Source organism: Anser brachyrhynchus (assembly GCF_964034855.1).
Source record: "Anser brachyrhynchus genome assembly, chromosome: 13".
Lineage (NCBI taxonomy): Eukaryota > Metazoa > Chordata > Aves > Anseriformes > Anatidae > Anser > Anser brachyrhynchus.
This window is the reverse complement of record NC_137708.1, coordinates 2,037,491-2,051,158: the sequence shown is the minus strand read 5'-3', so window position 1 is coordinate 2,051,158 and position 13,668 is coordinate 2,037,491. Positions and strand designations below refer to the sequence as shown.

Here is a 13,668-nt window from a genome sequence, read left to right as displayed (position 1 = left end):
TGCTTGCTCATCCAGGGCAGCTCTGGCGGTTGTCTCCTGCCTCGGTGACAGGCAGAAGTTCAAGATGGTGCCTCTGGCCCTGGGGCCGAGGCACAGAGGGGTCCTCTGCTCCCCGGCGAGACCGTGTCAGCCGCCCCACATCCCTTTTACTGGTAAAAGGGAACTGTTTGACCCTTGCTTGTAAAAGATTTCCTGGAATTTGTAGCGTTATTTCTAAGGATATCCTTGTTCTATGGCCGGTGTGTCCCCTGGAACCTTTTGTAGCCTGTGGCTTGCTTTAAAGATAGCAACGTAATGGCAGGGTGGAGGATAAATGCCTCCTTTACTGTCCTATAGAGAGAACTTGGCCCTGTCCCAAGCCAGCGACTGCTGTAGAAGATCCCCCTGAGCCAGGAAGCAGCTGAAGAGCTTTTGAGCTAGGTGCCACCAAGGGTTTAATGTCCCACAGGAGAGCTCTGGGCTAGGTCTGCTGGGCAGATGAACCAAGAGAAACTCAAGGTGAGGTGGCTGGCAGAACGGCACGGTGCTACTGGTGCTGTCTTTGGGCTTGTGACGGTGCTGCTCCGGACTGCTCGCCAGCGGGACCAGGCTGCGACGGAGGCTTTGATGGTTGGTGTTAACTCAAATAAGAAACCTCTCATTAAACTAGAAACTCAAAGCCATGTGATTCTTAGCTTCTGTTTTACATAGGTCTCCTGGGAACTTTCTTTCTAGCTGCACAGCCCTCTGTCTGACCACAAGGAGTTACCATTTCTTTAAATATCAGCTATGTCATGTAATAGTGGGGTTTGGGCAACGTATCAGCCCTGTGATTCAGTGCCGTTATGCAGGCTTCCAGCAGATTAGAGAACCTAGTCAGCAAAACAGATCTTAGGGGACTCGAGAGTTTGAGATCGATTTCTTCCTTTAGGACGTCTGGAAGGGAAGCAGGGAGACGAAGCTGGGCGTTCGGTGCTTGCAGCAGACCACCGGTGACTGCACGTCGTAGCTGGTAAAAGCCATGACCTTTCCTTACCTGGAGACCCAGTGATATATCGCCTTCTTGCATCACAGCTGAGCTCACTGGGAAAATGGGTAGGCAGAAGAGCTATGAGATTTGTTAATTCTCACAGTACAATATGGGAACCCATTATGTTATGTTCATCCTACCTTTGCTGGTCGTTTGTTTTTCTATTTGTTCGTATGTTTTCCCCTCCCTGAATTCTAGGTTTGGGGGGGGGAAAAAAAAGGCAGGGGGAGAAAAATTCATCAGACCTGCATTAAAAATTGTAATCCTGACCACTGTAGCTCAACCACCTGCTTTCCATGGAGGTAGCCAACCTCCAAGAGCCTTCATTCTCCCCCTCACTTTAACTTTGTGCTGCCACCTCCGTGTCTGCCCAGAGCTGAGCACGAGTTGTGACCAGGTTGAGAACTCCTTGACGCCTCCTGGTGCCGCAGCCTGAACGGGCTCTGGGGACATCCGTGCGTGTTGCCAGCCTGGCTTCCTTGGGTAGCCACCGCTCAGCCATCACGCCCCCGGGGGCAGGGTGGAGTTCCCTTATCGGGGAGTGCCAACTGCCACCAAAAAAACCCCACATCAGCCCTCCCAGCAGCTGGTGGTGTTTACGGATCGTATCCAGTGTTGGTTTGACGCAAGGTACAAAAATAGAGCGTGCAGCAGGAACAAGCACCTTCCCCTTTGAGGAGACAGCACTAACCACTGAAAGTCATGTTTGGGTCTGTTCCCTGTACCCAGCACCAGCTACTGGTCTGTCACCTTTTCTTTTTTCCACTGCTTTGATGTGAGGAGCAACGCGTCCTCATACAGAATGGCCAAGGGCATTTTCATAGCAAGGGAAAAAAGGAATTAAAATCCCCTCTTGGACTGAGGAGGAATTTTGACCACTCCTCTTCGTGTACCTACAAGGAGGGGCAGTGACAGCTTTATCCCTTCTCTGTGTCTTGGGACCAGGACCTGCTCCTTCCAGTGAGATTCAGGTGATGCTAAAACCCCTTTACACTTAAATCTGGGCCTGAGTATATCAGATGGATATGCCTGGCCCTGGGCTAGGCACCCCCTTCTGTTGCCTGAAGATTGCTCTCTGAGCAGAAGGAGGATGACAACTACAAAGGAAGGTGTACCAATGCCCAGAAGTAGTCTGTTACAGCTGGAGATTGTTAAATGCAGTGCAAGGCTTTAATAGAGCAGAAAACAATGAACACTGGAGGAAAGATGTGGTAAGAAAAACAACGATCCCCATCTCTGACTGCTTATTTCAACTAGAATGTCATGTTTTCACCCCAAGTTCCTCCTAGGACCGTCTAGCTTCCCAAACGATCTCCTTTGTGGCACGTTTTTTTAAATTTTGAGAATCCTTGGGGCCTTCTGCTTTATATCAGCAGTGTTACCCCTGCAACTTAATTCATTAGTGCAAATCACTATAGAGAAGGGTGAGTAAAGCGCTTTTATTAGGTGGTAGCTGTTGGTCCCAACCAAATCATCACAGCAGCAAGTGGTGCTACCAAAACTGCTGGCGAGGATGTGGTTTTGGGGGCTATTTTATTCTGGATGGCTTTAAGTAAAGGAACATTTTTCAAAGCTGGATCTGGAAACTCTATCTCTTGGCCCCTGGTGTATAGCATATGGCTTGTATTTGCATAGGGCTTGGTTTATCAGCCCAAAATCTAGAGCCCCGCCGCCCTGGGTGTTAGCTAGCAGCGTGAACCCAGGCACTGCTGTGACCGCTCCAACTTCTCTGTTCTTTGTCAGGGTATTCATCAAACCACCTCTGATGATATTTTATCTTCTTTCTTGTTTTTGTGTTGGATGGGGTTGATTTGTATCTGGCTCAGTCACTGTGGTTTTAGGGTATGTCCACGAGCTGTGTTCCAGGCTGCCCGGCCAGCGGTGCGGGCTTTTTGTGGGGGTGCCGAGCTGTTCTGGGGACGCCGGGGGTGATGCTGATTTTTGGCCTCTAACAGCAAAGCAAAAAAGGAAGCGAACAGCGAGGTGTCGGAACTTGCTGCTGGTGCTTGCTTGATTGCATCAGAAAAACCTAACGCTGAGTACAGAGAAATGGGGAGCGTTCGCTGGGCACTGACAACAAGATGACAAAATAACAAATAAATGCAGTGCTGATGAACGGAGGGAAGCACATTGGGGAGCAAAAACCGTGCTTAGGTAAAGAACTGTACGGAAGGGGATCTTTGAGTTATGTGGAGAGCTCACAGCGCTTTCTTCAAGCCCACAATCAGCAACGGGCTCCTGGCTCCAGTGGCCTCCGACCCGTCTCAGTCATCTCGTGGAGGTCTGAAAAGGAGGGCAGGAAGAGGGGAGGGCGCACACAACCCCGCTTCTGCAGCAGCCCTGGCTCGCAAGTGCAGCTTTAAGTCTCAACGTGCAGGAGCCCTGTCACGTCTCTTCCTTTGTGTCATTGTTAGCAGGGGAAGCTGTGCGAGGCGGCACCGGGCTGTGATGAAACGGGCCACGGCTGGGGCAGGCGGTGCGTGGGCTCGGAGGCGCGCGGCTGCGGGGGAGCTGATGGAAACGGGGTGGCGAGACGTTCACAAACCAGCACGGCCAGAGCCAAGAGCTCCGCTCCAACCCATGACCCAGCCATGCTCTTCTCATGCTGGGCTTCCCCAAAAAACCCTGCCTTGGTGCTGCTCCCAACACTCAAAGGTCCCCAAGCATACCCGAGTTTTCCAGGAAAATGCTTTGCCTTCACTTGTGGAGGGTTTGATTTTTTTTCAGGGTGATGGTAAAGGCTCCAAAGCTTCAAAGTTGAGAATAAACTTAATCCAACAATCTGAAGAAAAAGATAAAGTGTGGGGCAGTAGGCATGCCTTCCAGCCTCGGGGTGAGTCCTTGGAGGACTCTTCTTCCATTGCCAGATGAAGAAAAACTCCCCTGAGATGTAACTGCTAGAAGTAAGAAGAGGATGCACCTTTCCTTTGGGCCTAGCACGAGCTGCACCTAAGCAGGGTGTTGGGAGGACACTGGAGCATCCCTCTGCTCCGAGCCAGTCCTGAGCCACCCCTGGGCATGATGTATGCCTTCTGCTCACCTACGTGAGGCATCATCTTTGTTCCCCAGGTGTCTGCAACACCGCTGGCCAAGTGCTACGAGGTGATGGAGAGGGCAGCTGAAGCAAACCCTGCCTGGAGCATAGCTGCCACGGATGGCAGGGCAAGGCAGGCAGAGCACCTGAACCCGGCTCACGCGAGCTACCGCGACCATTGCAGCAGACTTCCTGTAAAAAGAGACCGTTAATAGTAATATGAATAAACCACACCGTGGAGGAAATGGCTGCTCTTGCGCCTACAGTATTTTCTAAGTGGGAAAATTGAAGCACGTTGAGTTTTTTCTCGTCTGATTATTTCTGAACTTCTGACACTCTTTCATGTGATTTCTCTCCCCGCTCCGAAGCTAAAAGTGGCTCCGTGGGGTCGTGCTGGGCTGTCCTGCTGCCTCCCACGCGGCCGGGGGAAGGAGGTCAGTGGTGAGTGCGCATGCGGCTGGCACAGCAGAGGTTGGGGATTCGCCCTCTGGTGCTGGGGGCTTCATTCCCATCCCAAAGAAAACACCACTCAACTCACAGCCTGATGGACCTAAAGGAAAACACTCCGTTTGGGGTGGTTCTGAAACATGTAGGTGTTCATAAAATGGCACAAAAGCTTAAAATTGTGCATTATCTTAAAATACGAGCACTGAACTGATGCGTGCCTGACATGCCTCGGTCAGCTGGGAGCTGTTGTGTGTGCTCGGTTGTGTTTTCTCCAGGTGCTTGGGAGGCAGCGGTGCTCCAGGAGCTGCCCCACGTGGTCTGTAAGCGGGAACTTACTCGTGATGCAGGCAGCTGAAGGTTTGAGAGCAAGCCAAGAATTGCATTTAAAATTGGGAAGAAAAAATAAAAAAAAAAAAAATAAAGAAAAGATTTATTACATGCAACAGGAAATGCAAGCAGATACTGGAAAATAAATAGTTTTTTTTTTATTGTTGTGAACAAATTACAGTGTGCTGCTCGGTTTCTGCAAATTAGTGGTGCATACTCAGCTGAACGCATGTACAGACACAGGCTGGCAGCGTGGGTGGGGTGGTTTATTATATAGAGGGATTTTAAAAGTTTTAAAAAAAAGTCTTTCCGTGTTCCAACAGTCTCTGGAATTCACATCATTTTTCTACAAAATGTTTTCATAAATAAAATCTATAAAACAGTATTTGCATTAAATAAAATCTAATATCACAGTATTTTTACATTTCAAAATGTAACATTTCAAACGTTCACATAACAACAGATTATACAAGAAGGTGCAAATAAAGTATCAGTGGAGCACGAAGCTTCTGTTGTTTGATTTTAAAGATCTTACTATTAAAAATACATCCACATTTGAATATTTCTCTCAGATTTTTAAAGCCACCTGTGAGGTAGCTCCTTGGACTCGGCATACAGTGAGTTCCCATCACAGTAAACTTCAGAAAGCTCGGCTTCCTGTGCCCCGTCTTAACGAAGCTGGTGCTAATGACTTGAACTTCACTAAGGTGGCTTTTTTACGACTACAGGAAGTTATCCCAACCCCAAAATCATCGACTCCTGGACGCAGGGGCAGTTCACCGTAATACTGATGATAACACCACAGCAGGTGTTATGGTGCAGTCTCTTGTCAGTGAAAGGGGAACCGTTTACCCCGTTTTTGGAGAAGAAAAAAAAAGGAGCTGAGAGGCTCACCGGACCTTTACCCTGACTACATACCCTCAAAGCAGAGCCCTGTGTTTAAAGCTTGTCACAGGCAGCAAAAGGGGCCACTGGTGGCATTTTGCTACTTCTTACCCTGATCCAGAAATGACCTGATGGTTAAAAATGGCTGATGGTAGGGAAAAAAATAGTGTCTGGGCACTTGATTGGCACTGTGATTTGGGGAGCCGTCAACTGATGCACCCCCAGGATCGAGTCCTGGGTGTTTACTGACGCAGCCAGGCCTTCGGGGCGACCTGAGGCCTCAGGCACATGTAGACATTAAAGTTGTTGTGCCAAAACGTTGCTTCAGAAAAATATAACACTGGGCCACGTGCTAACTTTAGGACTGAATTCTTGCTGGATAGGGAAACTCCGATGTCTTGGCAGCCTCTTGTGTGGTGCCAGGGTTTGTGACCGGGATGTGTGCGGGTGGCAGCGGGGCAGGGCTGCGCGGCCTGATCCTGCCAAGGCCCAGCTCGGGAGCGGGGCCTGTGGGAATTACATGGTGGTGCTTACACAGAGAACATTTGCAACCAAAGTATTAAATCATCGGGGGGGGCTGGTCAGGCTTTTTTTGTTGTATTTTTAGCTCAAATCCTCCCTGGGGCCAGCAGAAGCATGCCTGAGGAGCCGCTCTTGGTGTCACAGAATCACAGACTGGTGGAGGTTGGAAGGGACCTCCAGAGATCACCGAGTCCTGCTCGAGCAGGGTCACCTGGAGCACGTGTCCTGGGGGAGCAGATCGGCCAGAGGCCAGACCTGCATGAGCACCTGCGGTCCGGGGCCGTGCCCGGGGCAGCCAGCGCTAGCAGTCCGTGGCCTCCTCCTGCAGCGTGGCCTGGGAGTGCTTCTTGCCGCAGCTGTGGCTGTGCAGCTGCACGCTCTCCTGCAGCTCCTGCCGGGACAGCCGCCTCCGGAACTCGTCCGTAGTGAAGTAGTAGAGGATGGGGTCCACGCAGGAGTTGAGGCTGGCAAGGCACAAGGCTACGGCGTGAAACAGGGAGATCACCTCCTGGACGCGGCAGTTTTTAATCTTTTTGGTTTTGACAAAGAAATCCAGTGGAAAGCTGATGTGATAAGGCGCAAAGCAAATCAGAAATACCAGCGCGCAGGTGAGAATCATCTTCAAAGCCTTTTTTTTCTCTCCAAGATCAGGCGAAGCGACATTTTTTTCTTTTAATGATAAGATAGTCTTCCACGAGCAATATACGATGATAAAAAGGGGTGTTATGAACCCCACCAATTCACCTAGCGTCATCATTGCAACGGCGGTGGGAAGGTCAACTTCCCGTACGGGGAGGTCCACAAAGCACTTGTTTGCAACATTCGCTTCTTCGCTTCTCAGCAGAGGGAAAGGCAAACAGCCAATGCAGACCACGATCCACCCAGCAATGCTGATGTACACATCACAAATGCGTTTGCAGTCGCTGAATCTGAATGGGTACATAAGAAACAAAAGCCGCCTCACGCTGATGCAAACCAAGAAGTAGATGCTGGCGTACATATTGACATACTTCAGGTAGAAACAAAGCATGCAGAGGCCTGATCCAAACTCCCACGTCCCAGTCAAGTAGTAGAAAATCCTCAGAGGCAAGGATAAAACCTGCGATAAGTCAGCGATGGCTAAATTGATCATAAATATTACGGCCCGTTTAGTCTCTTTCATGTACCCGTAAAAGACCCACAAAGCCAATACGTTTCCTATTAGTCCAGGGACAAGGATGAAAGTGTACGTAGCTGCATAGTAGGGCTTGAGGTTGGTGCTGTTGGAGCAGGTTGAGCTGTTCTCCATGGCTGGGCTCTAGATTCGTGCTCAGCTCTGGTTCCTTCCCCCAGAGCCCCCACGGGCTGTGCGTAGATGGCAAGCAGAAGAGCTGCGAGCTCAGAAGCACCTCTGTCCCAAGCTGTTGCCTTCCTGCCTTTCGGGCACTGGTCACCTTTGCTCTTCATGAAGTCTTCTGCTGTGCCAACGTAGGCATGTGCGGTCAGCACTCCAGCACAATAACATGGTCCTCACAAGCACTCTGCAGCCAGGTTGTCCTGAGGTTGTTGGTGCTTAAATAAACAGGTGTAAACCTCCTTCAGCCCTGGTGTTTGTGCATGAGGCTTCAGCTGGGCGATCCTGTCCCATCTGGTGAGGAGCTCTGCTCTGGATTCATTCAAGTCCTGCTCGTATAGTACGTGTCCTTCCTGCTTTTTCAGAAGTTACCCGACCTTAATGCAGCTGCTTGCAGTGCTGGCAGAGCTGAGATCCCCGTGGAGAAATCCATCTTTACGTGTTGAAGCAGTCGACAGTCCAGCGCCAGGTCTGCACCCTCGGTCACCTTTTGGGTGGCATTTCAGCCCCTTCCCTCAGCGCAGGAGTCTGACGGCAGGCGCGGCCCCGCAGCTGAAAGACAGAGAGGTGCAGTTACAGCGCTGCACGGAGCCACGGGTCGCACGCAGCAAAGCCTGCAGGAGGACTGCAGGAGAGGGGGGAACATCCCTCTTTAACAGCAACCCCTCGCTAGCAGCACTGCGGTGGTCAGCTCTTCGCCCCTCTACCCCGCTCCACCTCTCACCCAAGGGAAGCCGGTGCCAAACCACTGAGGAACAGATAGAAAATGGGTTTAATTGCTGCTGCACACAGCCCACCCTGCAGCAGCTCCATCATGGGGCAGATTCAGCTCGTGCCTGCTTTCTGCAGCCCACAGCCCAAGGACCGTCCTCCCCGTGGGTTCGACACTCCCGTGGACTCCGGGAAAGTCCTTCAGAAACTTCCCACACTCACCACGGCTACGAAGAACTGAGAAGATGACGGGAAGAAATGTGCTGCTCGTGTAAATGGCCCTGTGCATTTTCATGTAAATCTTCCATCAGCACAGACGCCGGTGCTGCACCTTGGCGGCGTGGGAGCCCCGGGACGGCGGCTTTCACCAAACCGTCAGCATTTGCAGGCAAAAGGGCGGCGTGGGCGGCGCGGACGGCGGCTGTCAGCTCCCTGCCAGGGCTTTCTCTTGGAAAGGCAGAGAAAAGGCTCAGCCTCCGCCACTCGTAAGGTGCACCAGCACAGGTGCTGCCGCAAAGCAGCACGCATTCTTTTTTTTTGGGGGGGGGGGGGGCGGCAACTTTTTCATTTTTCTTTTGAAAATAAGACATTCGTACTGTAAGCAGGGACAAGTGGCCTGTTTATTAAATGCTTTTTGCCACAGAACAACACACACTTTCTCCCAACGGTGTTTTCTGAGCCTTTCCACTAGCCACCTTGTGAGCAGGCCTGCTGCGGCCATCGGAAATACCAGGTGTCATTTCCCCGTAAACTAAGCTGACTGTAGGATGACTTTGTTTAAAAATCGCATAGAGGGCAGCTGATAATATCTGAATATGTCAGACCAAAAAAAAACAAAACAAACAAACAAAAAAAAACAACCAACCAACCAAAAACCAGATCTAATAAATATAGAGGGAATTCAGATCTTTGATCGGCCTTTCTCCAGGTCACCTTTTGCTTCAGCATGAAGAACCAAACCTACAGGTCCAAGTGAGGAAGGTGTGCTACCACGTGATGTGCACAAGGCACATTTATAGATTAAAAATTTCATCCTGCTGCAATCCGTGATGCTTGTTCCTGTGCTTTGAGGCACAGGTGCTAAAATACGAACTTTTTTAGTGAGGCTGATGTTCAGCACTTGTCGGTGTGATTGCACCGCAACTTTGGAGTAGCTTTCTGTGAAACTACAAAATCTGCCAAAGGAAACTGTTCTCAGGGCAGCTTTTATGTGCCCATTTATTTTATTTCTCTTGCCATACCATTGAGTGATGAGTCCAAACACACTGAGATGTTTTCCTCTTTCCAGGGAGCCCACATCCAACTCAGCCAGTAGAGCAAAAGGGCTCAAGAAATAATCTCATTCAACTCCAGAGGCTCCCATTAACGAGCCGTGGGGTCAGCTAGCCTCCTCTGCGAAGACTTTCCAGTCCTGCTATTAATTCTGAGGCTGACCTCCAGGGCAAAAACCTGCACGATTAATTCTAGAAATGTGAGTAATCTCTCAGTCATGTAGGAAAACTAACTGGTGCTTACCTACTCGTTGGTTTATCAGTCATGGGTGGGGAACTGGGGCTGAGGGCTTCGGTTTCCATTTGCTTTACTGGCACCAGTAACCGAGGGGCGTGAGGATAGGACAGGGTTTTGGCAGCGCCTGGTGCACTCCCGTGAGCTTCCCAGGGAAGGTTCAGCATCGTGCAGCGTGGGTAAAGACCCCTCCAGGACAAACCGTCGCTGGGTACACAAGCTGCCTCTGTAGCTGCCCGTGTTTCGCCCTCCCCACTGCCCAGGGACTTTCCTGCTACCCCTGCCTGGGCAGAGATGCTGCTGCGGCCCCGGGGGCCCCGAGAGCCCCAGTGCAGGGGGGCAGCATCACCCGCCCCGTGGTGGTGAGAAAGTGCTCTTTGGAAATCCCGGGCAGTCACATTGCACAGCGCAGTGGTTCAGCCAAAAGCGCTGCGTAAAAACCAGCAGGAGGCTAAAAAAAGCTTCAGAAAGAGGAAATTTTGCTTCACGTCATCTGCACTCGTCTCTCGTCGGCTCAGGGCGCCTGTTGGGGGGGGTGAGGCTCTCCCCAGGCACGACTTCCTTCTTCCTCCTGACCTTTTTTCCCCTCTTCATTTTGCCAAGGAGACCCCACAGCCGGTCGCTTTAGGGTGCTTGATGAAGACGGTTCGTTTGTACTTAACGAGCCACGAACACCAGGTGAGGTTTGCAGCCAGCCGTTTACGGGCCAGGACGTGACAGAGCCGGGCACACGAGTCTGCAAGCTCCACCAGCAAGCCCTGCAGCCTTCACCCCAACAAGCAAAGGCAGCGCAGCTCCTAAAGCCCAGCACAGCTCCTAAAGCCCAGCACAGCTCCTAAAGCCCAGCACAGCTCCTAAAGCCCAGCACAGCGGGGATTTCAGCTGGCAGCTCAGGGTCCTGATGAAGCCATGTGGGTGGAGGTGTTGGGGTGTGCGCATCCCTCCCATGGGTGCCAGCAAGGGGGCACAGCATCACCACCTGGTGCCCGGGCTTTGTACGGCCCTGGAATTGTTGCTGTCCTGTTGTGGCAGTGGTAACCACCAGTAATAACAGTAATAATAGTAATAATCATCATCGTCATAAGTAATAAATCAAAATATAAGTTATGCAAATATAAACCCGTTCTGGGTTTAAAAAAAAAAAAGTCTTCTCTCTCCTGAAGCAGCTTTCTGGTAGACATTTGGGTTTCTACCTCCTTCCCCAGGGGCAGTTTTACCTCCTGCTGTGTTAACTGTGGAAATTTCTCTCTTTACTTCTTTGGTAGCATCTGCCCGCGGAAGCCACAGTGCGTTTTTGTTGGCCATCCTCATGGTCTCGTTTACTTTGCCTCTTCTGAAACTTCACCGTGCTTGGCCCGAAGCAGCACAGACCCTGCCTTTCTGCGTTCCTGGTTGCCCTGGCACAGAGCAGACACCTCCAGGGTTACATCAGGAGCTGTGTGCTGTGTCCCAGCTCTGGGTACCGGTGGTCTCCGGAGCATCCATCTGCTCGTGCAGCACCCGTCCTGCATTGAGCACCAGCCGCACGGTGGGTTGCCAGAATAAATTTGCCAACGCCGTGTTTGCGAGGCGATACCAACACAGCCAGCTTGTTTTGATTCAGCTGCAGAGAACCCGAGCAGGTGCCTGTTCATCATCGTCTGTGGTTACTCCAAACGTGAGTCACTAAAGTGCTGAATGCTCATTACGGGGAAAAAGCAGGGAAACAGCCAAGATGTTACAGGTTGGGGCTGTGGGGCATTGGCACAGCAGGATGAAGAGGTTTCTTTCTGTTGTTCATCCTTCACATCTTGTTTGCTCCTGCTCAGGATATCGGTGCTTCCAGCCTTGCCTGCGCTCCCCGCGTTCCCAGCCTGTGTCCATGCTGGCTGGGTGTGGGGGGATGGAGAGGTTTTGGCTGTCAGGTAAGCCAGCAAGGTGCCGAAACACCCCTGAGTACCATAAATCCCCACCACGCACTCCTGGGACTCCTTTTGGGAGGGATTGGGCATTTCATCTGCCCCAGAGTGCTGGCTGGAGCCGTGGGTCTGCCGTGGGACAGTCAGCCCGGCCGGCAGGGGGATTTCAGTTGGGTAAATCCCACAAATGTGCAAGAAAACATAAACACTCTGGTTTAATTCCTGGTGACATATACCGCTTTTATCTTTTAACCATCTGCCCAAGCTCTTCTCCTCTTTTGTTGGTATTTATCCCAGCTAAAAATGGAAAATGTACCCCAAGCAGCAGAACAGGCTGTCAGCCTGGTGCCCACACCCTTGTGCCCCTTCCCTGGCACCCGCCGATGGCCCTGGTAGGAAGAAGCGACATCGAACACCAAAGCCACAAGTTTTCCACCCAAACTGTTGGTGCACACGCTCGGGGCACAGCCACATGCCCGTGGCATGGAGCTGGAGCAAGCGGAGCCAGCGCTCCCGCGGTGCCGGCTCTATCCCAGCACCACGCACCAGGTTCGCCGGGCACCAGCAGGGACAGAAACCCTTTTTCCTTTTCCACGAGTTTTTGCCATTGGGTGGCAAAAATTGCTGGTGGAAAGTCAGCATGCTGCATGCTGCATGATGCAAAGAGCAGCCCATTTAGTAACACTCAGACATGCTGAAGTGGGACCTGAAGCAAGGAGTAAATACACCGCTTGTAGGCACGTGCTGGTGGAGCCCGCGCTATACGGTCCCCAAAAGCCCCCCTCGAGCTGTGTCCCTGCTCCCGTCCCCTCCTGGCAGCCACCAGCTCTGCCCAGGCTGGGAATCGCCCAAACCGGGCACAGGACCTCAGGGTGCTCCTGGGGCAGTGCTGGGGAATGGGGCTGGGGACCCGGCGGCTGGGCTGGAGCCATGCCCCTCTCGCTGCCGTGCTCGGGGCCTGTGGCCAGCACTTGCAGGAACTTCTGAAACATGGAGATGGCGAGCGGCTCCTTGCCCTGCCCAGGGTCACTTCCTGAGCACCAGCTCACCTGCCCAGCCCAGTCTCCTTGCTTTTCATCGCTTAATTCTGAGGACCCGTGGTGGGTAATTTGGCGCCCCACCCGCCTCTCCGCTGGGCACCCCCAGCCCTCTCTTAATGCAAGAAGCACAAAACCCACATGGCGATAATAACTAAAGAAAGCGCGATCTAAACCTTGAATCGAAGACAACGGGGGATGAGAAGCGTGCTCCTACCTTGGCAGGCTCGGCTGGCTGCGCCCCTGGAGCCCCGCTGCGGGTGCGCGCTTCCACCCCTCCCGGCACGCAAAGCAAAAGTGCAACTGCTGCGAGCGTGCAGCCTGCGCCGGCGCGGGGCCCTCCCCGCCAGCCCTGGTTTATTTCTGCTCGTTGTGCCAACAGGTCAGAGCTGGACCTGCTCTTTTCTTTTTTTGTTGCCTTTTTTTTTTTTTTTTTTGTGGTGAAGGGAGATATCGAGGCGCAGCTGGGTTTGGTGTGTTTTGGAAACTGCCGCAGCGGCGTGGTGGTTCCTGCTCAGCGCGGCGGGGCTGTGGCCCCAGCAGGGCTGGGGGGACCCCAAGGGCTTGGTGGCCCCAGCAGCGCCCCAGTGGCATTGTGCAGGCACCCGTGGGCACCAGCAGGGGCTCTGGGCACCAGCAGGGGCTCTGGGCCAGCACCTCCTTGCAGAACACCCCTTCTGCGAGGACATGGAGCTGATGAGACCGAAAGCTGTACTAGATGTTTCATCACTCAGTTTCTTTTCTCTTTCCCCATTCTCTCCTCTGCCAAAGGAAATTATTTCACTCTTTTTTCATTCCCCACCACAGGGGCCATGGGCACGGGCCAGGGCTGCTTTCCCTGTGGGTTCCCAGCACCGCTCCGCTCACTGGTGCCCAGCACAAACCCGCCTGGCCAGGGACAAGACTTGTGGATTCACACGTTTCTAATGCAGAAACACTTGCTCATCTCTGTATTTAGT

General features: G+C 52.3%; 1 protein-coding gene across 1 annotated transcript; it reads right to left on the bottom strand.

Annotated features, from left to right (window-relative positions):
- Positions 1–337: 337 nt before the first annotated feature.
- GPR174 (G protein-coupled receptor 174) lies at positions 338–13,086 on the bottom strand. The gene is made up of 2 exons (XM_080553440.1): positions 12,927–13,086; positions 338–8,109 (listed from the first exon to the last, which is right to left on the bottom strand). Exon 2 carries the CDS (start codon positions 7,510–7,512, stop codon positions 6,526–6,528), a length of 987 nt encoding a protein of 328 aa, XP_080409566.1. The 5' UTR covers positions 7,513–8,109; positions 12,927–13,086; the 3' UTR covers positions 338–6,525.
- Positions 13,087–13,668: the final 582 nt, after the last annotated feature.

What these genes read in the sequence shown, in the direction of transcription:
- GPR174 (XM_080553440.1), bottom strand. Translation starts at nt 7,512, where the DNA reads ATGGAGAACAGCTCAACCTGCTCCAACAGCACCAACCTCAAGCCCTAC.